A 27,156-nucleotide genomic window follows, 5' to 3' on the forward strand; every position below is an offset into this window, starting at 1 on the left:
TTCACTAACTAAAAACCTTAAAACGCACCCAACTTGTTGGCTTTGTTTACAAATTGTTTGCATTTTTTCAATATGATAAGAAGGGGAGGGTTGGCCATTGCTCTGCAGAGTCTCATGGATATCCCACCTCACTGGCCTTGGTTCATCCACAAAGCACCTAGACTGAGTAACAGATTTTATGCACTAGTTTGAAGGGCAAGAGTATATTCTTTCCAACCTGTGCTCATTAGGATAAAATTTATCGAACTTCGTCCGTGAAGCGTTCCTAAAAATCTCGTAGTTTAGTTTCAAAATGATAAACACAGGTCTAAATAACTTTAAGCGAAACGGTCGAAATACAACCCTAATTTTGTGCTAGGATACACAGTCATTTAATGCACGAAAATAGTGGTATTATATTACGTTTGGTGAATTAAGTTCGCGTCGGAGTGGCACATTTCAGAAATGACCTGATCGTGGCGAAAGCACGATCACCACGATCACGTACACCAAATTCACCCAGCACCAAGAATACCAGATACATTCTAAGGAGAATTAACGACACTTGACCGGTCCTCAGAAGATAATCGCTATACACCAAACGGCTCTAGCTGATCATATGCCTCTTTTCCAGGCAAAATAATTTCAACAGAAAACGAGCTAACCGCATGAAATAGGTGAAGTGGAAACTAGCTTTAGACATTCACCAACTAAATACAAGTCACCGAACAAATTCTTGGAAAAATTGCGGAGCTGAAATTTACAGGAGTAAGTTCTGTCAGCATGTTCAAGCCGCTGAAATAAGGTGACGATGGGCCATATTGTTACATTATTACCAACCACTCATTATATGTGGCTATGGTTTTAATTAAAAGGGATTGGTTAGGCAAAATAAGAGGCAAGAATAAATTATGGTACAAACTAATTGTATATCTGACAACCTTGTCCAAATGGTCAGAGGAAAAGTAACAGTAATAATTTTGGACTTAGAAAACGCTGAAGTCGGATGGAATGTGATGCCCGCGGGTACAGTTTGAGAGACAAAATAAAACGCACAGGACTGCCAGCTGTTCAGATGGAGAATTCAAGCACAGCCAGATGCACGTTCATTTCTGTCAAATTCTGGCAAGATAAACACTGGAACCCGAGGCGATCGCGAGTTGAATGGAATTCTTTGAATCTTCGGTCGGAGTAGTGAGATAAGCCAGAGAGAATACTCCATTTGGCAGTTCTGTGATAGCGGCTACCGGCTAGAGAGAGGAGTAGTGGAAGTGAATATAGATGGAAGATTTATAAACTAATCACATCTGTAAGCCACCATCGGGGGAGTTACTGGATGGTAATCGTTTATGCATTGGAATTTGCTTGCCTACGTAAAATAGGTGACTCTGAATGCTCCCTAAGAGTTGTGTAGCTGACTTTTGCTTGGCCCGTAAGCAGGCTGATGTATTGTGATTAATTACAATCTTGCCTTGGTGTATGCGTGGTAATAAAAACGGCCTACTCTTGGAGAGAATACTCAAAGAATTCGTCGATCTACTCCACTTTGATATTGACTCCTCGGGGGTGAATACACGCAGAGCACTCAACAAAGTGTTGTGTCTGAACTTCATCAACTTTACTGCAACTGTCCGGCGCATATTAGTTTTGCCGAAGCAAAGCGGTTTTGATTATTAACACCGATTTAGTGGCTCTGACTGCTACTGTGGTTGTGAATTTTTGTTAGGCTCGCGAATAAACACAAGCCGAAAACTGCGCCTGTGATTTGTAGGAATGTGTTTTCTTTCTTACATACTGTTTAATAGCGAAATAAACTCATTTGCGAATCAATTTGGTTTCGCGGAAGACTCACATTGAACTAAGCGGAATCTATCGTTCATGGTGTTTGTAAGCAACCTTGTGAGTGGTGTATTACGGTTATACAATACATCTAGAATATCGTACAGAGTGAAACATGAGGCGGCCTGGAACAGTACACTCAGTCGTTTACATAAACGAGAGAATCAGTTGGGTTCCAGGTGAGTCTCTCGCAAAACCAAACTGGTTCAACAATGAGTGTATTTTGCTAATTTCACGCAATTTTGGTTGAAGTAGATTAAAAAGTTGATGAGGAGTGCGCATATCTGATGAGTCCCAAGTAGGACAAAACCAGTCGTGGGCTATCGAAGGGTTTTCAGCAACCTTATGATTATTGCATTATGTCCACACTGTTAGTTGTTACGCCGTGTTTTGTTTGGTGTTTCATGCCCACTGTCATCTAACGCAGACAATTTAGAGGATGGAGTAGGTTTAAACCTTCAGTTGGTTACGCGACACTGACACCAGGTTCATTCCAAAATAAGAAAAGAGTGTTTTCAATGACGGAATTCAGTTCTGCACATTACTCATCACTAGTCATTGCTGCTATGGTGAGACGGGGTTGGACTAAGTTAAGTACAAATGTTTCTTCTTCGGTGTTCGTTGCTGAGTGTCATACCGCATACCCCGAAAATGTTGTCTGGTCACCAGAATGAGTCTTTTCTGGTGACATAAACGTCATTCGTAATAAGCCATGGAGTGGGTTGGACATAATAAACTGTGGTAAAAAAAACATTTGCGAAGACTTGTGATTACGCGTTAAAACAAGTGAAATGTTAATTTCGAAAGAGAAGTGCTGTAAATCTGAAGCTGTCAATTGACAATCCATATGTATTCACATATGGCCACACTGGTTTGCCTAATCACTGGATAAGGTGGTGTTGGTCAGGTAGAAAAACATTTTCGTTTCTGTTGGAAGTGTTCTCATCTAGGAAGAGTCCAGAATCTAATTTGAAGCTCATCAGAGTATACAGGAAACATATTGTCTAAAATAACTTTATTGTTAATTGCAGCAGTTCCCGAAGCTTTGGCAACCTGTCAGTACCCCAGTCCTCGTGTCTCCTTCGGATGACATGGCAGTTAGGCAACGAAAGAGTATTTCAGATGAGACACGATTACAACTATATCTTGTGTTGCAATGCGACGTACGACAAAACATTCCACCTATCAAGTGAAACTCTCAATAAACTTCATTTTGAACCCGGTCAGTGATGCAGGTCCTTAAGGCCCCGAAGAAATCCTGATTCCAATATCTACGTCATTGGATGATAAGTTAACGCGCCTCTAACGAAGTAGGGTATTATGAACTGCACAGATAAATTGAACATTCACTGCTAAATGTTGTGTGCATTGGTATTATTGTGGGGCTTTAGGATAGACTTTAAAAAAGGAATGACGGGATGAGATGTGTGGGCTGTTCCAGAGTATCACCAAGTCAGCTACTTCAAGTATACGTTTTCCACCAGTTTCAAGGTGGTGGTTCTTGAGCGGTCATCCAGGAGTTCAAATACCTGACTCGCGTGATAAGTTGAATGGAAAGTTGAAACAAAAACTGGACTTTCGTGCGGCTATAAAACACAAGACGCACTGAAGTAAAGGTTGGACTTAATAACAATTGACTTGAACGTGTAAACATTCGCACAAACGTGGCTGGCTGGAATGGAAAGTACAAAAACTGGACTTTCGTGCGGCTATAAAACACAAGACGCACTGAAGTAAAGGTTGGACTTAATAACAATTGACTTGAATGAACAAACATTCGCACAAACGTGGCTGGCTGGAATACAGTGTCTGTAAAATACTTGTGTTCCAAAAGTAGTGGTTGTGATCTTGCAACTGATCGGCGACCGCTGACACAGCTCTGTATGTTGGTTAACTGCGACTTTGATCTTAAACACTTCTTGCTTAAAAACTTGGTTATTCTTTTCTGGACTCAAATTCCTTCAGTTGATATCAAAAGGGGGTTTGAGTGCCTAAGAGTACCCACAGCCACCTGAATTGCCCTGTCCCCAACACAGATAAAAGCATCTAAAAATATCTGTGGTTCATTGCCCGTCGCTGTGCATCTTGGTAAAATGAGATTTTCGAATCATGTGGTGGGGATCCATGGAATTCAGTTCTGCACATTACTCATCACTAGTCATTGCTGCTATGGTGAGACGGGGTTGGACTAAGTTAAGTACAAATGTTTCTTCTTCGGTGTTCGTTGCTGAGTGTCATACCGCATACCCCGAAAATGTTGTCTGGTCACCAGAATGAGTCTTTTCTGGTGACATAAACGTCATTCGTAATAAGCCATGGAGTGGGTTGGACATAATAAACTGTGGTAAAAAAAACATTTGCGAAGACTTGTGATTACGCGTTAAAACAAGTGAAATGTTAATTTCGAAAGAGAAGTGCTGTAAATCTGAAGCTGTCAATTGACAATCCATATGTATTCACATATGGCCACACTGGTTTGCCTAATCACTGGATAAGGTGGTGTTGGTCAGGTAGAAAAACATTTTCGTTTCTGTTGGAAGTGTTCTCATCTAGGAAGAGTCCAGAATCTAATTTGAAGCTCATCAGAGTATACAGGAAACATATTGTCTAAAATAACTTTATTGTTAATTGCAGCAGTTCCCGAAGCTTTGGCAACCTGTCAGTACCCCAGTCCTCGTGTCTCCTTCGGATGACATGGCAGTTAGGCAACGAAAGAGTATTTCAGATGAGACACGATTACAACTATATCTTGTGTTGCAATGCGACGTACGACAAAACATTCCACCTATCAAGTGAAACTCTCAATAAACTTCATTTTGAACCCGGTCAGTGATGCAGGTCCTTAAGGCCCCGAAGAAATCCTGATTCCAATATCTACGTCATTGGATGATAAGTTAACGCGCCTCTAACGAAGTAGGGTATTATGAACTGCACAGATAAATTGAACATTCACTGCTAAATGTTGTGTGCATTGGTATTATTGTGGGGCTTTAGGATAGACTTTAAAAAAGGAATGACGGGATGAGATGTGTGGGCTGTTCCAGAGTATCACCAAGTCAGCTACTTCAAGTATACGTTTTCCACCAGTTTCAAGGTGGTGGTTCTTGAGCGGTCATCCAGGAGTTCAAATACCTGACTCGCGTGATAAGTTGAATGGAAAGTTGAAACAAAAACTGGACTTTCGTGCGGCTATAAAACACAAGACGCACTGAAGTAAAGGTTGGACTTAATAACAATTGACTTGAACGTGTAAACATTCGCACAAACGTGGCTGGCTGGAATACAGTGTCTGTAAAATACTTGTGTTCCAAAAGTAGTGGTTGTGATCTTGCAACTGATCGGCGACCGCTGACACAGCTCTGTATGTTGGTTAACTGCGACTTTGATCTTAAACACTTCTTGCTTAAAAACTTGGTTATTCTTTTCTGGACTCAAATTCCTTCAGTTGATATCAAAAGGGGGTTTGAGTGCCTAAGAGTACCCACAGCCACCTGAATTGCCCTGTCCCCAACACAGATAAAAGCATCTAAAAATATCTGTGGTTCATTGCCCGTCGCTGTGCATCTTGGTAAAATGAGATTTTCGAATCATGTGGTGGGGATCCATACATGGTGTTATCGGTTTCTCACAACATACAAGTGAGTTTTCCGCGGTGTTACCTGAGCACTGCTTCACACAGTAGAATCTCTGAAAAGTACAGTTCATGATGTGGACAGGTAAAGTGACACTTAACTAATGTTACAATGTCCCTCTCAAGACTGTACCCGAAGCGATTGCATTGGCAATCCGCTGTCAGTTAGCGACTTACTTAGGGCAGAGGTGATGCATAAAGCTCGCTGCAGTTTGAAATAAAAGTGACAATGTTTTCCTTCTTTCTGAGGGGTACTGTGTGATCTGAAAAATACCTGGCACTTTCCTAACAACCTTTTACGGATATGCCAATGTTTGACACGTTCCTCCAGTAGTCTGCATCTGTATACGGTCATCCAGAAAAAACGCATTCGGGAAAGAAAATTCATGGTGATTGCCCAATGAATTTGAATCAGAGAAACTGAGTAGTCGAGTATGTTTCGAACCTCCCTACTTAACGTCAGTTGCAGATTGCATATTGCCAAAAGACAAACCCCTCAGCTCGACCACAAATGAAGCGATGGCTCTTTATATGGGTTCAATTCAACAGTTGATTATGATTATTAATGTGCGCTTCGTAGACAAAAGCGTCTTTTAGAACATCCCGTAACCGTCGCAAAAGACAAAAGTTCCAGGCTTCAAAGATCTTGGATCGGATGCATTATTGACCAGGCATTCTGCTGCGGATGGTTGCTTAGCTATTCACCCTTCTTGCTGTGCCTTCTAGAGAAACTCTGTTTTCAGGATGGGTGAGGGAAATTGTTCAGTGGGTATAGGTGTGGTAAATACATCATCATGCATCATAGTGATCAGCTGTGCTGATAAAAAGAAGTCTCGTGCTGATCAACTCTAATCAGACGTCAGCTGATGTACTTTTACACGTGCTAGTTTAATGTGATTTACTGGCCCCTAGGGTCATCATCATCGACAGCATGACATAAGTGTTCAACACCGATGCTTCACTGGCATCTACTTAGTCAAAATTGTTGACTGCTCTTGTAAGGTCGGTTATTCGCGAACATCACGGAAAGAGACTGAGGTGGTTGCCATAGCGACGGTGCCGTACCTTTTAGATGCTATTCAATAACGACCGATTTCGAAGGTGTAGATAACATCACGAACCGAAAAGAAGAAACTTAATTCGCGAGAAGGAGTAACATATGTTCATCCTTATTTAGCTTATCAGTAAAGAATGGCATCAGGAAGCCCATTCTCTCGGAACGTTAGCAGCTGAGTCACTATACAGTTTGCCACAAAAAAAGGCCAGTGAAACTGAAGCTAGAGAATGACCGTGAGTACAAAACTCTTTCACAGACCTTTGGCTTATTGCGAGTCATTATCCGTAGCGTGTTCGCTTCTGAACCACCGAAGGCAATGTAGTGAGCACCGATCCATCGAGCAACGTAGCCCTGGTAAACAAAGAATGGAAACAATTTAAAGTAAAAAACACTGCAGGTCCTGTTTAAGGGATACCATAACAATGTAACTATACTCTGTAATAGCTTGTGCGTCGAAAGAGACAAAGTAATCGCGATGGTTTGCTGAGTAATCTTCACTGAAGGCCCGGCGAAGAATTGGCTGACCCAAACTTATGATGGCCTGCGTGAATGATGGGAAACACATGGGGCGACTCTTATTAGCCCCCTGCCATGTACACAGCCCGATGGACAACCACAGTACGGCTTTTTTATTTGATTCTACCAAGATTTGGACGTCTGATGTAAACGTTATATCCTGCTGGACGGATTTATTTCTTCCAGCACTGTGCTACAAAGACGTTTCTTTTAAAAATCATAGTGTATACTACATAAACTTCTGTATTTTCAGAAGGTATACTTCACCAGAGAAACGTTTCTTCTGGTGAGTCAAGTGTAGATGTCCCAGAAAACTGTCGCACATGTTCAGCCGACATTTGGTAATACACTGAGGTTGGTAGTAGAGTTGGCTGACCATGAGGGAACTTGGGAGACATCAAATGAAATGTCCTATGGGATCCTCAATCTAAAACTGGCACAATTAAACTTCGACGCTGTCGTGAATAGATAAACTGGAATGCAACCCATTGGTGAACAAAACTTACTTCCAGATAACCCTTCACAAATTTTTCTTCATTGTATCTGCTTGACCTGGAGTATGGCCGATTTACTTCAGTAATTCCGCACACCAGCCTACTCTAGTGATTCAAGAAGTTATGACCGAATCTTCCTTGTTATTAATACCTCACAAAAACTTTGTTACAATGTAATGACGAATGCTAGTCTAAGACCTCTTTGCCTTTCGTTCCATATACAAGCATATTGGCCAAAGTGCTATATCACTTAGGGGTTTCTCAGCTGCATACTAACAGGACAACATACGAGATAACCCTAGCTTCAAAGCATTCGTACTGAATCCAGCACGAGTGCAATCAGATGGTCCTTTCGATTGGCCTAGTTTTCGGGAATGAACATAAGGTCTTCGAGTGGAGTTTTATTACCCAATGTTTCCATCACCCTGGAAAGCCTTCATCAGAGGTAAAATGTCGCAAAGACAAGGGAGCGCGCGTCAGTTGGCGTCAACATTAAAAGAACCAACATTCTACACACCATTCTGCTGGGTCAACCATGTGCTTGAACGTGAGTTGTGCTTAAGCTGAAGGAACTATATGATTGCTCATGGTTTGTTGTGAATCAGCCCTGTCCAGAGAGCACATAGGAGCTGGACATAAATTAAATTGACACATAAAAGTCAAGAACGAATGACTGGGACCTCTACACACTGACGTTCTGCCTACCTTTGTGGACTGTTGTGTAGTATTTTTGCTTGACAAAGAAGGGACTTCGGCTTTCCGTCAAAGTATGGGGTGCAATCAACGAGTTTTTCTAGTTGATGTAGCTTTGAAGTTTTTTTTGAGTAGATAAGCCAAGCTTCTTTTTCATTCGGTTTTGTACGCTAATCTGCCTGTCTATTTGGCTCATGTTCCCGGATTAAAGGTCCCGCCACCCATCAGCTTGTACGGAGTTTTGTGTTAGTAGGTGGTGTGGCAACTTGTTTTCGACCAAAAATGAAAGTGTCCCAGGCATAGCGAAGTATTTAAATTGAAAACCAAGTTTTTTGGTCCTGATAGCCTGAGCGATGAGGTTAGAATAAGCATTGTACAGGCCCGAACATTACTGCTCCAAAATTGCACGTCACTGAACTCAAGTGGTCATTTGGTCCAACTAACCGTGCGACCTGTAGTGCTTAAAAGATGTTACACTTATTAGCTCATATCGTAGGCTTTTGACCATCTCAAAAACCCGGTGACGCCGCTCTCGTAAAGATTCAGAAGCTGGACGGCAACAACAAGTTTACAGTGTGGTTGTAGGTAGGTTACCAATTTACGATGTCTTGAGAATGTACAAAGCGTGTCGACCCGTCGTCTTTCAGGGACAGCTAACGAACGGTTGGCGGTGAACAGCTCAACATATGATAGCTCAAAATTAAAGCGATTATCGCGGGATTCAACGCAGTTTTGTCTTCGTGCCTTAATGATCTTGGTCGACGTTTTTCTGCCTGTAATCAGATGAAAGCTCTACGGTCAGTCATTGGGCGAGGGCTGTGAGGATACCGGGTTTGCCTCGATGCTGACTCTAAATCCTAGTTTATTTGAAAGACGTCTAAAAGTGCAGACGCCTAGCCTTTGACCATTTCCAATAGATTTATATCTCTTTACTGTGTATTTGTGCATCCTTTATTCAAAGGAGCATCAGCAATTGCTGAGGTGATGGCAGCAAATAACTGGACAACTGCTCATTGTAAGAAATGATAACTCGTATCCTCACGCAATGCTCATCAGGCGAAATTAGATCTTAAGGTTTTGTTCAAATCTGGTCGGGACCACATAAAACACCTTCTGTAAATGGACCGTTTTTCACGGTGACGTACAAAGCTTCGTAACACAAATACGCGTTTGGCCTTATTCTGTATCATTTCACAATGCACTTGATAGGGTAAGTATCCCGAATGTCAAGACGTCAGCACCTGTCACACTCACACAAACTCACCTTGCTTCGGACTTCAAAGGACGACTGCGGAACTTCCTCAATTGGCCGTTCATTCATGGCTTCATTCATTTCAGTAACATCGTATTCGGTTGTAAATCTAGTATTTCCAACCTCGACACTATACCGCATACGTGGTATGATTTTATCACTGAATTTCCAAATCTGACAAAAAATAACGCAGCAAGAAAGCAGTCAGCCCTTACAGTGATTTTCATAGCGATTTCTTGATATAGAGTGAGATAAAAATGCATGTGGACTGTCTAGGCATTAGTGAGACCATGAAGATGGATTCGAACGAGGATTGAAACAATAATTATTCGTTCACTCAACTTCAACGATTCAATGGAGGTTTGCTATGACCCGGTCACATCAACTTCCATATCTCATGGCGTGAGCCTTAGGCAAGTGGCAACGGGCCCACCATAGTCCTAAAAGAAACCGGTTGATGCGTACTTCAGCCTTTCGTTTACGTTATATCGCTTGTCATTTCGTACTGAGCCCACTCCGTAGGCCCCCAAATGTAGCCGATTTCTGGGTTGTCTAGTTTTTAATTTGTAGTTAGTGATGAGTAGAGAAGTACTACCACCTAACCTCGGATTATGAAAGGTTGTTCTCATTATCCCAAGGGTCTTCACAGTTCCTCAATACACTTCTAAGGAGGATTCCATTTGAAACAATAACGGGTATGCAACCCTCAGGGTTGAAAACTCTCTGTAGCAGTTTGGTTTGATATTGAGAGATAATTTGGAATATCTCACCTGAATATCTTACGAAAAAAGCAACGAATCTTAAACATTACATGTACGGGTTTTCTGTTAACTATACTGGTGAAATAAGCCAGTTCACTCTGAGTATCTCGGTTAAAAATCCTGCACTGAACATTACTGTTATATGGTTTTACGATCCAGGCTGTATTATTCACCCACGTGTTTGTTAAAGTCTTGATTTTTGTCGTTAGTCTATCCGCATCTTGATCCTCCTTCTCCTGTTCGTTATCATCACAATCGCAACAATACTGATGGCTATACTAGGCAGCGCTTGATCACGCTAGAGAGAGCGCTGATGCTCCACTGCGGCACAGTCATGTCAATGGGGTGGATGAGGTCTTATGATGGGAAAGAAACAATGGAGAGTGGCGGTACACCTGTAACAAGTGTATCACAACTTTCAGACCTCAGTCAGACAATCTGGATGAAAGCTGATGGCGTGAACACCACTAATAGCAGTTAGCCGGCATTTCGTTCCAAATTTTAAGCTAAGCACATGCAGCATCAGATGGATCCCAACGTAGAATAAGAACAGCTCTCAAATATTTGGCAACATCATTTTCTTCTGTTGTGTCAAATTCCGGATAACTCTAGGTTCCCTTCACTCGGAATAAGACACGGAAAGAAATGCTTGTCTCAGCCCGCGGTCATATTTCAAAACCTTCTGATACCTATATATCTGTCGGCTCCTCACATGCTATTAGGCTGTCATACTAATGTCATACTTTTGTTGATATCAAGGTAGTTGTTGTCTGACGTTTCCGACCAATCTGCTGGAACGAGGTACCGAAAAACTTGTAACTGCGTTTGTCCAGACCGTGTATGAAGTGGCGTATAAAAACGGTCATGGATGTGGCAGAAGTGTGAAAACTGTATGTTTTTTCCGTGTCATGCTATCTTTCAGTAGAAAAGTGATCCTTGCCTAGAAGCATCGAAGCACACATGAACCTGAATCAGGCACCCAGATGTACTGAGAATTGTCCGCATCTTTTTATCTTCTAGACGCATTTCCTTGTTTTTACTGGAAAGTGTCCAGAACATTCATCTTGATGTACATGCTGCAATGAGGCAGCAATATACAGATTTGGCACTCCCACGTTGATAATAGCTTTGAAAATGGATGAAAAATGTGTACAGTACCTCAGTGTCTTTTGGCTTAGACTGACATTGAACGAAAAATTCTGTATGAACTAAACAGCCTACGAGCTACACAAGCCTCCCTCCGACTACATAAGTTAGTTACCACCAGTTCACACGAAGCAAATGGTGGGCTTGGTATCATATCATTCCGATTTGCAAGCTGACTACAATTCTGGGCGAACAATTGCGACGCTGTAATGCTAACCTGTGGGAGATTCAAGTGTTTTGTCGAGTATACAATGACTAATGTTATCCATATCGCACACTTTTAGCACTGTGGTAGTAAAGTTTCCCATTCGTCTGGGTTTTATAGCCCCTTACTTGAAGACGCTGAATAAAATGCCACGGATGGTCAAAACTCTTATAAATCCTTGATTTGTAAACACTAACGTGTCGCGATGGGCTGTTTAATATCAGTGAACCTTCATCTAAGCATGAAAATCCAGTGGTTTTCCCGTCAGGTGAACTTAAGTAATAGCCCGCGGACCACAGAAGTTGTCACGAAGTCTTACTGTCCTTCAGTAATGAAATACTTTACGGCTGTCAAGTGCTCGAAAGATGTCGAAAAATAGCGCGCTACCGTACTTCTGTACTTCTGTTTTATTGTCATCACCCGGTGTTTCAGACATGAAATGCTTCAAAAAATGCTGTCTGCATGGCCGAAGCAAAATTATCGGCGCGTTAAGCCAAAACCTTATCCAAGTGGTACATAATCTGTGACTTAAACAGTACATCTTTGCAGAAACATCCAACCAAAATTCTTCCTCAGTGACACTGAATATCTTCATCCGAATGTCTCCTCTGGGGAAGTAAATGAACCGCTTGTGGTTGTGCAATGCAGGTTTACTCAAGATGGAACTGCGGCAGAAAAAAGTGCTTCTAAAGCTGCGCTCAAATGAAAATCAATTTGGTTTTCATTGGAGACTCAAGTGAATCTCTCGTTTGTGATGTTCTTCAAATGAATGTGCTGCACAGAGGCCGCCCCATACTTCAGTTGGTACGATATGCAAGATATTGCAGTACATATTCATAAATGAAACTACTCACAAGGTTGCTAATAACTCTTCGACAGCCCACACCCGGTTCTGCTCTTCTTGGGGCTCATCGGGTAGGCGCAGTCCCTGTATTTCCGTCAAACTTGTTTTATTTGAACCCGAATTGGACTGATTGCGACAAACACACTCACTTGTAGGTCACTTTTGTATTTCACGAGATACTCAACTGAATCTCTTGTTTATGATGTTCTTCAACTAAATGTGATGCACAAATGCACAAAGGCTGGCGGAAACTCGAGGACAGCGCCCACCCGATGATCCCCAAGAAATCGGTCCCGCCTGTCAAAGACTTTTCAGCAACCTTGAGAGCAGTTTTATTCATGTTTATGAAGCTGTTTTCTTCATCCAAAAATCTCCTTGGGGAGAGATGTTTTGCACTCAGATACTTTTGTGTAACAACCAAACAAGCAGCCGTGAAATCCTGTGCCTCTTCAGCATGGATTAAATTTACCTTTTGAGAAAAACCTTGCTGTACATATTTAAGTACAACGTGCGTTATTAAACTGTTTCACATATTCTCCTTCATTTCCACTTTTTTGTCAAACGCAAAGCCATACCCATCAGGAACAAAAACAGCGGAGATGAAACACGTGTTGTAATTTGATGCAAGTGAAACTATCTAACTTGGAATTTAGTAACAACAGAATACAACAGCACAGGCCCGCAAACAGCGGTACCTTTTTCTTATCACAAGCACTGCAAATCTCGAAAAACTGATCACTCACTTTGGTTTCCAAAGATTCATTCTCTAAGTGTTTGCTAAAGTCGCCCCATCATCAGCACACTGGTTATACTGACACACTACCGCAACCGCAGCAATATCGAAATCTGGCAACTTTTTTCGCGTGATCATGTGACCTTTATTTGCAAAATTAGGTCAAGCTAGCTGCTGACGTGATCAGACAATCTGACAACAGGTGAATAGCCAGATTGATTTGTTTCATTATCAGAGTCTTCACGGAGGCTCTAATAGCTAGCAAGAGGATACTTTGGAATTCCACCGAAGGCATGGTTATACTCGAGAAGCTCAGCTTCACGTGGAACCAGTCGGTTAGGCTTTATGTCGTGAATTTCACACTTTCTAGCATATCTCTTTAGCTACATATGCTCCATCACATACATTACGTAAACCGTAGAATCAGGACATCTAGAAGCAAGCTCATCGGTGTTAAATGTCCAAAAATGCCTCATTACAGACCTTCCGAAGAGAGACAGTTCCACTGAAAAGTAAGGTCAACTTTTTTCAGAACGGGCTTAGCATGGCTGACCATCCCCAGAGGAGTGTCGGCCGTATTTTTTTCTTTTGCTGTCTTGTTTAAGAATTGACTGTATACCAAAAGTATCACTTAATATGGCAGATAATTTGGTCGATAAATACAACTAGAATAATTATCACTTAGAAAATCGCTAACATCCCGTAGTTTGGGAGCGTGGAAACTGTTCTAACGTGGCAAATCGGCTGCAGGAACAAAAGTGGACGCAAAGTATGAGAATGGAAATGCAAAGGCAAACAGTTTAAGCTTCCAAAACCCAGAATATCATCCGTCTGTTTCCGTCTGCAAACAAAAGCTCCAGCTTGAGTTCGTTTTTAGTAGAGCCACTGTCGATACAACGTGAAATGATCTGTCTTTGACAACCATAATGCGACCCGACGACCAAGAGTGGTCTTAACAAGGTCAAGCACGCGCTGGAAAATCTGGGAATCATGCCTTTACAGTGGGGCAAAACCAAAAACGGGGTTAATGGTCTATAATTTGAAGGGCATAAAGACATATAGGAAATAGGTGGGATTAGGCCACTCCGGTTTGTCCGCGCTTATTGAAAACTGCAATATGTTATGTAAAAATACTCGATGTGCTATTTCTTTGTCATCAGACGAGTTGAATGTATAAGGTGTTCTGCAATCTTGAGGACATACACATGACAATTTGAATAGTCGCCTTGAAACAGGTGACCGCGGGAATCCACGATGGTAAACAACTTTACTCGCCTTCTCCGTTGGTCCACTTCGACTTGTCATGGCCTTTCTCGAAGAGTGATGTTATCGCCACCGTTTAGAATACTTTGCTTGAGAGCACTTTAAATGCGCTCCCCTGGTCGACAGCTTGGTACTGCTAGTCAGTGAATCACGAACACAATGCTTCAATGCAGCTTTTCTGGAATTTGATTTCCTCTACTGTAGCGAACGTTCTCTAAATGAAATTTTACTTCTAGTGACCAAAGTGTTTAGGATGAAAAGAACTTGCTTGGCGATGGAATGGATAATTTTCTTGCTTATTTATCGACCAAGTGTATCCAATGCCCTATAAGTAATATAGCAACCACTTTGGGGGTTCATCCATTTGACGTTGCTTGCATTGTTCGTTTCCTCCGTCCGCACTCTGGAGGATCATTACGCTATTGGATACTGCTTTCGCTTCGTTGCATTAGGTCTCTCAATCTTTTTACTTTGCAATGAACTGACATCGAATGAATCACTTATTGTAGCGGATATTTCGTGGGCAGAATAACAATAATAATGATAATAATAACAATATGTTATGGTGGCCTTTGTTTTGTCCACTGAGCTGGGTAGTTTGGTTTCACCACCAGTCGAGGTTACACCATCAGTGAGTTGGAAGTGGAACTGTGTTGAGTTGTTTGGTTGAGTTGGTTGTTGCACGTGCCTGGCTACTGCAACCTGAGGTTTATGTTCAATCAATCTTCAATAATTTGGTGCAAGACATCGTACGCGAGATCACTTTGTTTCACTCCAGATAACTCTGGACCAAAAATTGAAACGTTAAAAGGGAACGGCCGTGACTATAATGGTGGAACAATGTGTAATTTCCGTACGGAAGATTCCGCTTTGATGAAGACATGAATATGGGACATAAGACAATATACCTCGGCTAAAATAGAGAAATTCGGGTAGTGAACTTGATACTTGGTAAGCAATCGACTACACTCAGTCACAAAAGGGAAACTACGTAACAACCCCTTCTGCATCACGATCGCTTGCCTGTGGAAGATCCAAAAAAGGCAGCCTCACCTACGGCTGTACCAAACCTACGTTCCCTCCAGTTATTATCACTTTTCTTCAAAGTGTCAAAAGTAATGTAAGGTGGTGCATGTTGGTTCTAATTTTCGAAACTCGTTTGCAGTAGTATCTTTCAGAAGAAACGTAACTCTTACAGCGAAATTTCCTGTGTTGGTGGTATCGAGGAAGGAATCTAAGCATTTTCGCTTGATCACTCTTCCTCAGTACTGAAGTCAGCGGAATGCAGCTTTTTCGGGTAAATCCGGCGACGGGTAATTTTGCAGATTATTTCTAAGTATGGAGACGAACAATAATCAGTGGAACATTTGTATTTAATAACTATCTAAAGGATTGTATCGTTTATCTATAAATGAATCTGGTCAAAGTACTTGATATGTTTTTATTATTCAGAGTTATTTCGTGCATTGATGACATCAATTCCTTTATCAGTTCCTGAGCTTCTTCTTTAAGAGGTTCAGCATCTAAAGTTCTAAGTTTTCACTGAGTTTTGCACCAGCTAAGTGTTCTGCTGGAACTTGATCGCTGGTTTGCGGCCCGTGCGATGAAGGATGATAACTTTTATGGAGAGCGCCATTTATTACAGAACCTTTTTTGTACAGCCTTTGCAGGGATCTAACTACAAATCATAAACGCACACCTTAATTACATACCTGACTAATTGTGCCTTGCAAGTTATACGAGGTGAATCGGTGCTACACTGTCCAGGTTAAGGTCCTGAATGCTCCAGAATTCTCCCTCCTATTTTGACACTGGAAAGCTAGCTGACGAAAGTTATCCGTGTCAGAAATAGAAGCGAATCAGTATCAGTGGCGTTCTTGTCGTCAGTTTCATTCGAGATTGATTGAGCACTTCGTGGTGTAGACACCTCAGAGTGCTTGATGTAGGCTAGCCCTAAGTGAAGCATCAATGCCATCAGTGATTTTGCTGTGACTGATGGCGAATGGATTTCGCGAACGGCCTGCGTGAGTTAACTGCCGCATGTCCTGGTAGGTTTTGGGACATTATGGATAGCAGAAACAAACATTAGTACTTGCCTGCAAAATAGTGCTGTCATGCCTCCATGAACTTGTGAGAATGGTGTTCGATGTCGGCTCGATATCCAGCGCATCTGATCCAGAAATATGCGGTCCTCCGTACACCCTGAATATGCAAGAGAAGGTGAACAGTTCCCTATCCAAGTGCTCTCGAAAGTAAAAGGCGATGCATGGGAAGTAAATTTCATTTTTCCGTCGATGTCTTAAAGGCATTAATGTTCAAGTGGTTGTGGTTGTACGGTCCAGTCCAATAAGTGCTTCGCCCAAAAATAAGAATAGAACAGAAAAACGAAAAGAGCAGGGTGACTTTAGTTGGGTAGTTTAGGAGAGAAACAGATCTAGATACTCGGCTTGCTCAGGTGACCCCAGAACGCGAACAGAGTCGCTCAGTGATTCATGTAATAATGTCAACCCAGTGAGTTCACAAGAAAACCCAGGAAAGAATTGCACTAAATGCTCGGAAAGGTCATCTCCGTTAGCTTCTTGGTACAAACTAACTATTCCATGGCAACTTTTTAAAAATAAAAATCCATAAAACGTACATGGCGTGTGACTAAATGCTGATGACGTTTTTTTCTGTTTCAGCTGCGCATGTCGTTTTATAACACTCTTAGATTTCATGCCCCAAAATATTGGTGTATCATGTTACAGTACACAGAACAGTGCAACTCATCTGCGATACTTCGCCACCTCGAGTCTGAAATATGGAACATATCCGGACATTTAACCAATTATGTCACAGAAGTATTGTTTGAAACTGTTAGAACTAGTCAGTTTGGAACGATGTGACCGGGAGACAAGTTTTCTGTGAATCAGAATGTAATTCGCGTGAAAATGAATCATATAGCGCAAGCTAAGCTGGTTAGACCACGTGCTGAAAATGTCGAGATACAACCTATAGAAAAAAGTATTGATTTTCCGCCCAATTTGGTAAGTCGGAAACCTACAGGTGGACAGATAATAACGTATCACAAGGGATGTCACGAAAAGTTTGAGTTATGTTGTGCTATTGGCCTTCCAGAATGAGATCCACAGGACCCTCTATGTTCTGGGCTGCTAACACTGTAACATCATCAGCGATCTCTTTTCAGTGGGTTCTGTGCTGTCAGTTACTGTTCAAGTTCTCCAACTAAGTGCTCTAGGTGTAGACATCTCGGATGTTTGTGGCAGATTTGTCCCATTATTTCCTTCAGTCATAAGACTATATTGAAAAAAAGACTGGCATGGTTGTACGGCAACGAAGCACCATTGTTATTTTCCGGTGTTGCTGTCACTGGCAATGATTCGGGTTTGTTTTTGCGATGAGTGTAGCCGCCATGGAATGATTGCGACAATCTAGACACAAGTCTACCATTTGTGAGTTTATACGTTGGCCAAAAAGACAGCAAGGCGAAGCAACAGTGACAAAAGCAATAATCCTAAACACAAGTGCTTTATGACCATATAGCTATAAGTATATGTTTAAATAATGTCATGTGACCCCAGGCTAAACAAATGGATAATATTACAAAGTCAACCGTTGGCAGTCATGGGATTTCCACAACACCGAAATCAGTAAATCAACCAAAAGCAGATCGTGTAGAACGCAGTGTAACAGTGTACTTAATACATGTCGCGTTACTTACCACAGCGAATGGACAAATCGATCATCCCAGACCTGCACTGTATCATCCCAGCTACCAGAAATGAAAATGTGCGAATAGTCTTCCTGATATGCTCCACGTGGGTGATATTTCACAGCACATATCCTCATCACATGACCGTCCATTCTTTCTGAAGTGAAACTATTGGCAAAGGAAAAGGAAACGTTTAATAACGGATGACACACAAAAGTATTTGCATTTCTGATATTTTAATTGGGTTCTCTAGAATAAAACGGGAAGAATATAGGTAGTGAGTAGAATACCTCACTTACACTACCAGTTTAGGCACTGCTTTAAAACAAAACTATCATCAGAACAAGGTGTTTCATTTCAACAAGAATTTCTCCAAAATATTACTGAATATATATATCAAGTGATATCTGCTGTGTATATGAATGCAGCTCTGAAACCTTACACGAAGCAGTCACTCACAGATCTTTAACAGAAATGGGTAAGATCTCAACGTCGTCCAGTGTTCATGAATTTCCTTCAGGTGGTATCAGAAATCGGAGCCCTTTACAATTCAGCGGTTTTCACAAATTCATTCTAGATTTATTTAAATGGATTTCACAACAGAAAAAGTGTACACAGTAACTCCATAACTTAAACTCAGTGGAGTCATGGAAAAAACTATAAACAGTGAAAGCTTGAAGGGTCGTAAACAATGCCACATTTTGCATATGAAGTTGACAAATAAATTATTTTATTCTAAAGTCCAGTGACGAAAATTAGCTACCCATCATCTGTTCATACGAAGTCATAAATCGTGCAAACCTCCTGTATTCATGGCCTCCCAAACAATATCAGTTCACCAGATACTGATGTCTCACTGAATGACTCAAGGTTGGAGGAAGTTTCAAGTTTACGGATCAAAATATTTCGTCACATTTGTAGAAGGCAACAAGGCACGTATTCACCTGAGGCCACCAAAGCCCTCTGTCTGTAGCTCGCATACAGAGGAGCCATCTCTAGCCAGTTGTTCAGGCACAGGACGACGAGAATTTTTAAACGCGTCCTCTACGCAGTCAGTCTAGGCATAATCTTCACCAGTTGCCATAAAATCATATAACTGTTGAAAGATAAACCCTTTCATAAGACCACTTTCTCATGTATTGTTGTACCTAGGTAGCTGAGCATACTCTACCTCGGCTGGTGGGAGGTCTTCGGTAACCTGGCAGCATCTCAGCCCTTATGCCTTCTTCGGATGGAGAGGTGAAAAATTACCAAAACTGAAAAGGACATGAATGTTAAATGTGGTCGAGGATGCTGATGTCCATGTTCACAAGCCAGAACCTGGTAGCGAGAAGCATTTGGACCAAATTTTGCGTGCACACTAGCTCAACTACGAAGGTACAAAAGTCACTGCCACTGAACATTATCAATGGGTCTTAGAAAATACACGACAAAACTCCTCTACAGCTTCATCCCTGTGAAGGTCGGCGCGTTCCAGTGTCACATTCGTTTTTGACCTGCTATTGCTGCGACGGATCCCTTTGATGTATGTGTGCATCCAAGTTTGATGATGAAACGCTAAAAATGCATTTTGTTCTTCATTAAAATGCCTGTAGTAATCGATCTGTTAAATTATTCCAAGTAACAACAGTATGTCTTGGGAACTCGTCCAGAAAGCAACAATTAAGTAAAATGGTTCTTTTGGCGTAAATTTCCAGATGGTTTGACAATTCGCTACTTTTATCAGAAGTTGCATTAAATTCTAAACAATGGAATGGTATATTGATGTACTGATGTTCATTTACTACCAAATGTCTTCAGAGAGTGGCTAGCCTGAAAGAAAAAGAACGAACTAGGGAGCATAGCTTATGAGCACGGTGAATACACAACTCACTGGCGCACTCGAAGATTCGATCCGGCGAGTTTGGTAAACTAAACTCAAAAGGTTTAATGCAGTTAAAATTATTATGGAATGCGAGAAAATTTAGGGTTCAGACTGACTTGATATTTTTTCCGACCTGTAACAGTGATTTATAATTTCAGGCATCCATCCTCTTCCTATCTTATTCGCACTCAACTGATGATTGATAAATTTTTGGGGATCGGGTGTGGGTTTGGTTTTTTGGTTTAAAGCAAATGTTGCTGCTTTGTTTCCATTTATGAACTTCGACACCTCAGAAGCTTGCTTCAAAAGTGAATGCAAGTTTTATACAGCACTCGTGTTGCACGCTGTAATACGATAAAATGTCTGAAAGCAAGAATGATTTGTTTTCAAAAAAGTAAGACCGCAGTAACTCAATGGTTCGCTGACATACTATATCCACTGGAGTGTGATTCGTTACCTAAGAGTAACAAATTCCTCTTCGTAAACTCCCCATTGCGAGACAATAAATCCTGGGGCACCAAACGCAAATGCCCCCGGATGAACAATAGCCCACATGCTTCATATTAAATGTAACGATTACCTTGAACTGAGCACTCGCACACAAGCATTTTCATTCAAGTCGTAGACGCGGATGTGGAAGTCGTCTCCGGCGGTGACGAACCTCTGGGAGTCAAAAGAACAGGAACAGGCTAACAACTGATTGTAATGACGCTTCCCTTTCGGACCAAAATCTGACCCCTCCATTTTGGTTATTTTTTCCTCCTGATGGGTTGCAAGTAACCGGCTACTGGCTGTTGCTCCTTGGTAATACCAAATACGAACTGTTCCTGATGCATCTACAATAATGGAAAGTGAATATCTGACTTCACGATGAATGAACCGAATAAGCGCTTTTATTATAAGGATAGGAAGAATGATTGGTTTAATTGCCGCAGTCTAACAGTCAGAGCAGAATGGAGTAATCAGTATTGATCTCTATTCTTTTACCTAGACAGTGTCTACAGAGGACCAAAAAATAGACACCTGACAAGCAATGGGCATAGTACAGAGTCTATCAATGCCATTCCTTAACCACCCATGTGCGTTTGAAGCGGTCAACCATATCCACTGCATTTAGTATGACTGAAAATTTTATTGCGTTGTATAAAACTAAATCATTGGACATGTTTAAAGCATACCGTTTTCTTAACATTTCGAATTAAGTTTCGTATTATGTTCTCGAAACAAAAAAATTTCTGAAACAGAATTTTAAAATCCATGGAGAGCTTATCTAGCTGTTCTGGACCCATTGTCAAAGTTTGAGTAAAAAGATTTGCACCTTATCTCGGGAGAAGTGTGAAATCATTTGCTTCCAATAGAACACTGTTTGTGAAATAGAGAACTGATAAACTAAAATCTAAAATCTAATATAAAATAAACTAGTGAAACCGGAGCATGCGTAGGAACGTGTCTGGCAGTCACTTTAAACATCGTGTCAGGAATTTCTTATACAGACTCGAAACTCACCATATAAGCCTCGAAGAAAACAACCATGCATTTCATACTTTTTAATTGGTTAGCTGTCACACAATAAACCGGTTCAGATTAAATTGACTCTACGGAAGAAGATTCCATAAAACATTTTGAGTCGCAGAAGACACCAATATCTGACCTGAATAAGTAATGTATTATGGACCATCCATCCGTATTGTCTGCAAACAGGCGCACGAATTTGTTGTGTGTATTGAAGATCATACTGTTTCCTTTCGCCTCTGAAATATGCTGAGCCTCTTACGCATCTCTAACTTCTAGTACGGCGTAAGAATTAGATGGGCTACTTTTATCTCTACCCCAGACATGTTCATGATGACTGTGACAACGGTGCACTAAGATTAAAATTGTCTTCTTTTGAGCTAAGGTGTATGAAGATCGGACAATATTTCTCAGAAGAACAGTCATCTTTCTTTTGGACAAACTGACAAATACACTGCATGCCAATTTGAGCACTTTCTTTCTATCAAAAGCGCATATGTTGCAATAATTCGGCAGTACAGCATTGCACGTGTGGGTGCGTAACACCTTATGAAATTTCTGGAAGATAGCATTCGAGCTTGCCTCACACAATCAAGTAACTTATATGGAACCCTCTGCAGTCGTTGAATTTCCGATAGGCCACAATCTTTAGTCTATGTAGGTCTAGACAGAAAAATCTAAGGGAGTGCACAAAATGTTACAATATTAAGTAAAAACTATGCTTCAGATTCTATGGATATTTTCGCCGAAAAACTGCATCCATATTGTTAGTGTCAAAATAAATAACTGACAGGCTGCTAATCTACACTAGAAGTGGGGTTACAAGTTTCGATAATTATTGAGTTTCAACTAAGCAAATCAAACGATTTCTGTAGACTCAAGTGTATGGATTGCAATTTGAAAAGGGATGTACAGAAAACCTCAGCAAAAAATTAACACACCTTGCCAACGGCCACACTGGTTATGCCTATTTTAGTCCGCTAATTCTATTACTTTGCGGTAGATTCTGAAGTATCTGAAATTTCATTAGGGTTGTAGCAACCCATGGTTCAACGAGAGTTACAAGTGCCATATCTTAAATTATGCTTAGCAGGAAGGAATTCAGGATATTGTATCTCTGTTTGAGGGTAATGAAGACGTATTTGGGACAATGCTTATGTTAACTTGAAAGCTGAATCAAAATAATAGAGGAAACTTCGATGCAACCCAAAAATCAGTAGTCGAGAAATAAATCGTAATATTATGGTAACGTAACATGAGATGATGTGACAATAATTTTCAATCAAGAACAACCACAAGCACCATGAAAGTTAGTATGCTTTATGGAGACATCTAAACAATTGAAGTCCTCTTGTGGTCACTTTCTAGGATATCAAAAATTGTTGTGTGAACTCAACAACTTTTACTCCAAACCAAGTAAATAGTACCAGCGTGCCATTTATATAGTTATACTATGATATTCCTGATTGTGTGCAACCCTATAAATGTAAAACACTGCGCTAGGTGTGCACTTCAAACCTGCGCTTCAACGTGAGTAAATTCAACTATATAGATGGATGAAATGCACCGGGAAATTTAACAAAAATCAAGCGATGCCTCTATCACCAGAGGCTGCAGTGTTTGAATCATGCCAAGATATTGTCCGTCAAAAGTGGAGCAGTCTACTGTGTCTGGTTATTATTGATAGGCGAAAAACCGATAGAGTCTAGATTGGTCGTAGTTAGCGATGTTCCTCTTCTAGGACTATTACTGCGTTATTCATTGTGTGCTTGACTGGAAACACTACAAAATAGTCTTTTCAATGAAGGTTTGTAACGCTTCTGTTTTTGGATTATATCCAAACGCATGGAGGTACATGCACTTTTAATTTCCCCTAGTTGACTGGCATTTACCAAGAGTATGCGCATAAACTACTTGCCTCTTTACTTTGTCTTACAGCCTTTTTTTACTATCATCTATGGTTTCCTATTATTTGTGCCAACATCATTTGTTGTTCGGACTATAATTACTTTATGCTCTGCTTCACCGCTACGTGCACCAAGCTTGACGCCTTCAAATCTTACCATCCACGGCATACATTTTTGTTTTACTGCATAAGTATTTCTTCTGATTTCCTCTATGAGACCACGATACACATTTTTCTGGTTTAAACCTGGAGCCTGCAGGACACTGTATAAAAGTATACTGTACACGATCGTAGTAATGTGGTAAAAGAAAAACTCAAAATGGATGGTATTTGTTGATAAGAATGCAGACCGCGAAATGACCCAGCGCAACTCGAATCGCACTTTTCTCCAATACAGTAAACCATGCAGAGCAAAGCCCTCATAGAACTCTGTTTCTTCAGCCGTAATAAACACAAATTTATGTATCACTCTATATCTCCAGGGTTCTTTTGTTGTATACATGCTTTTCTCATTTTTTTGTGCTTGCCTTGCTCATCGGTGCAATAAAATAATTCACATTTTTTTCTTAGCACCCTGCTTCTTCCACAAAGAGACTCATCAGCTTTGAGCCGTTCGGTTTCAACAAACAACCTTAGACGTCCTTGCCCCGCTTGTCAACGCTAACGTAATGGGGATCGCGTGTAAGTACGATTCTGAATCAGTAAATGTTGCAAACATAATGAGTGCGCGCAAAACTAAGCTTGATAAACCAGTTCCAAAGACAAAATGTGCACCACTTTTCAGCTGAGGATGTTACATTTGGTTTGCAGCACCGCAAAGTTTTCTTCATCATATTCCTTATAACGTTAGTATTTTCAGTTTTGAGGTAGTGTTTCCCACCGTAAAGTCACGATGTAAATAAACTTGTGAACCTGTTACTCTTAATTTTCCCGTTCCAACTTTTTCTTGATCCACATTCAAACCATTGCAGTGCCCTAGTCACAAACATTTGGTTTAGAGTCTATTTATGTGTCCAATATTTAAACTTGGGTGGCATAGATGTGCAAATTACTCAGCTTCTTGAGTTTCGGCTTATTCAGCCTTTGAGCAATATAAAGAGGCCTTTGGCACGTGATTCAACAAGCGCGGTGTCATTTACACAGCTAAGCTTTTGTGTAACGCGTCAATCACACACATGCTTAGCGTTGTTTCGTGTCATCTCGAACTAGTCTCTTCTAAACCTAGATATTTTTGCAGCTTTTCCACAGCCCCTAAATCTTCGCCAGTTGAAAACCTCGAAAATTTGCTCGCCGTGGCGCACTGAATCAGATATTGGCAATTATTCTGTGGCTTACGTTATCCTATTAACCTATTGGTTTATTTATGGAGAGCCAGAATACAACACTTTCAAGGTGTGGCGCACCGCTTTTAAGGACCTACTCAGTGCACCTGGCTGATGACAATTTAGGAAATTCAAGTAACTAAGATTCTAATATTCGGTCTAGTCTTGACTTTCTTTGCCGACATGGACATTAGCTGAACGAGCCCCAGTTCGCAGATCACCGACCTACACCTGACGACCTTGGTGAAGAACCGAAACTCAGTAATAATAATAATATTGATAATGACAATAATAATAATCATTGCTCAGCTATGGCATCTCTTCGGTGCCCTGCTGTCACGTCATTCGAAGGAAGCACGGAGGATGGGATACTCAAGCCTAAACAGGAGAAGTCGAGATGAAGAGGTCGGGTTCGAACCACGGACCTTCCTTCCAGTAAGTTCGCGCTCTAACCACTATGCCATCTAACTGAGACTTACTTTCAGTCGGTCTTTCATGAGTGTCTGATTAACGGTTAGTTTTCCCGCAACAAATGGGGACCGCGATCAGTTACTCGGTTGACATGTCGGCGACTTTTGGTCTTATCATAAACATGAACGAAACTAAAATGCTTTTCAAATTGCGAAGTGTTTATGAGCACTCTTGAATGCATCCAGGATCTACAAGATAAAAAATCACTGGATACCACAGAATCGAATGTGGCGAGAAAAACAGATGTTTACCAGAGGGGATAAATGCACAAATCGGGAACTCACATACGGCCACGCATCTTTTGTTTTTTTCGCTTGGAAAATGGGCCTGTGGTGGTATACAGCAGATATCTACACAAGCAAATTTCTCCTCTTCTACGTGCAAGGTTTGTACAAGTTCATTCGAACTACGATTTGTGGGGATGAGCTGCAAAATGTAATCGGTTAAAATGATAAAGATTGATAATGATTGGAGAAACCTTGATAGTGCCGTTTCGTAAACCTGCAACCCAGTATTTTTCATCAGGTGACAGACGTATTACTAACACAGTAATACCGGCGAAATCTCTATCGATTTATTTGACGCATTACAAACATTCGGGAGAGGAAACCAACATCATGCCCTGACTCTGAATGTTTTCCGAGAACGTAACCTTCTTAGCTTTCTCAGCTCTTCTATTCGATTCGTTTGTATCAGTCGCATCGAGATTTATTTCCGTTTCGTCTGTGGTCATTATCTCTTAATTGTGTGCGTGCCTCGTGTTGTAATTCCGCGCATTACTGCGTCAGATACTGTATCTGTCACGATGCATTAAAACAAGGCATCCGCAATAATTCCTAGGATGATGGACGGCGTATGAGTTAGTGAGAATGAGTGGTTCATAAAATTGTGCAAGAAGCAAGTCTCCTGTTAGGTGGCTAACTAACTCAGATAGGCTGGTAATGTCCGGTTGTACACGTTCGCCTTTTACTGCGACCGCGATAACTCCCTTTGTGCGATTCCGATTTTGTAAAGGCTGTTATTTGGTTACACTGTTCATCCCTTCTCCGCATTCACGCTAGCACGAAGAGCAACTCTTTATCCCAGAGGTTCTGATGGGGCGTTCACCTAGTTGATGTTTTGAAATATTAAACGAGACAGGCAGTGTTTTCTAAAATCTCGCTGTGCTTGATGCCCTCTCGTCCTCTCCAACTATATGGGCGGCGGTATTCTGAAGTTGCCTGGCGTGAGAACCGCCAAACTCCATGCTGTCCGAACCACGAGTCATCTTCTGATAAGGTGTCCCCTGATATTTTTCAACGCCAGTTGTCCGACCTACTGAGACCGTCCTGCAAATCCATCTCGCACTCACTAGGGCCCATCGTCTATTGCGGTGCTACACCAACTGCGATAGTCAGCCGTCCGTTTCTGTTTCCCTATAATAAGTTTCTTTTGTTTCTGTTGCCTAAGAGATCACAAGGGCTTTCCGGATCGGCCGCTATCCTCACTTCTTTTACTCCCAGGCTACAAAGAAGAACTTTTAGCTCACTTCGCCCAAACGTATTCTGATTCAGTACGCCCAAACGTGGTTGGGATTGGCATCACCTTTTGCTTGCCAGCACTTTGTCAGTTGATCTCTACTCCCCCTGCTGCTCTTTGCCTCCATTTGGTCGATCCAGTAATGTGTGTAATAATCCAGCTGTAAGTTCCTTATTCAAAAACTTCCTGATACTGCCCTGTCCCAATGGACACCCAATTTCGCCATCCGTAGTGGACTCACTGCTTTCAGATCAAGGCCAGGTTTATTCGAGTAGTAGGCGCGCATCTACCCGTGGACACAAAATTTTCTTCGAAATTGCTGCCTGTTCTCAGTTTGTACGGTACACTATTCGTCATCCTGGCAAGTTGCCCTCGTTTAGCAAAATAATGTTCTTCATAAAACTTCTACTAGGTAACATGCACATATCTGGAACGTGG

The 27,156-nt window shown here is 41.3% G+C and overlaps 1 protein-coding gene across 1 annotated transcript; it reads right to left on the reverse strand.

Annotated features, from left to right (window-relative positions):
* Positions 1–658: 658 nt before the first annotated feature.
* On the reverse strand, positions 659–25,936 carry T265_14122 (hypothetical protein; the record flags this gene model as incomplete). Its single annotated transcript, XM_009172140.1, has 9 exons — positions 659–1,229; positions 6,765–6,857; positions 9,474–9,635; positions 16,498–16,615; positions 18,135–18,293; positions 20,570–20,825; positions 25,485–25,626; positions 25,679–25,766; positions 25,815–25,936. 9 exons carry the CDS (start codon positions 25,931–25,933, stop codon positions 1,095–1,097), a joined length of 1,272 nt encoding a protein of 423 aa, XP_009170404.1.
* Positions 25,937–27,156: the final 1,220 nt, after the last annotated feature.

This window comes from Opisthorchis viverrini (assembly GCF_000715545.1).
Source record: "Opisthorchis viverrini unplaced genomic scaffold opera_v5_145, whole genome shotgun sequence".
Classification (NCBI taxonomy): Eukaryota; Metazoa; Platyhelminthes; class Trematoda; order Opisthorchiida; family Opisthorchiidae; genus Opisthorchis; species Opisthorchis viverrini.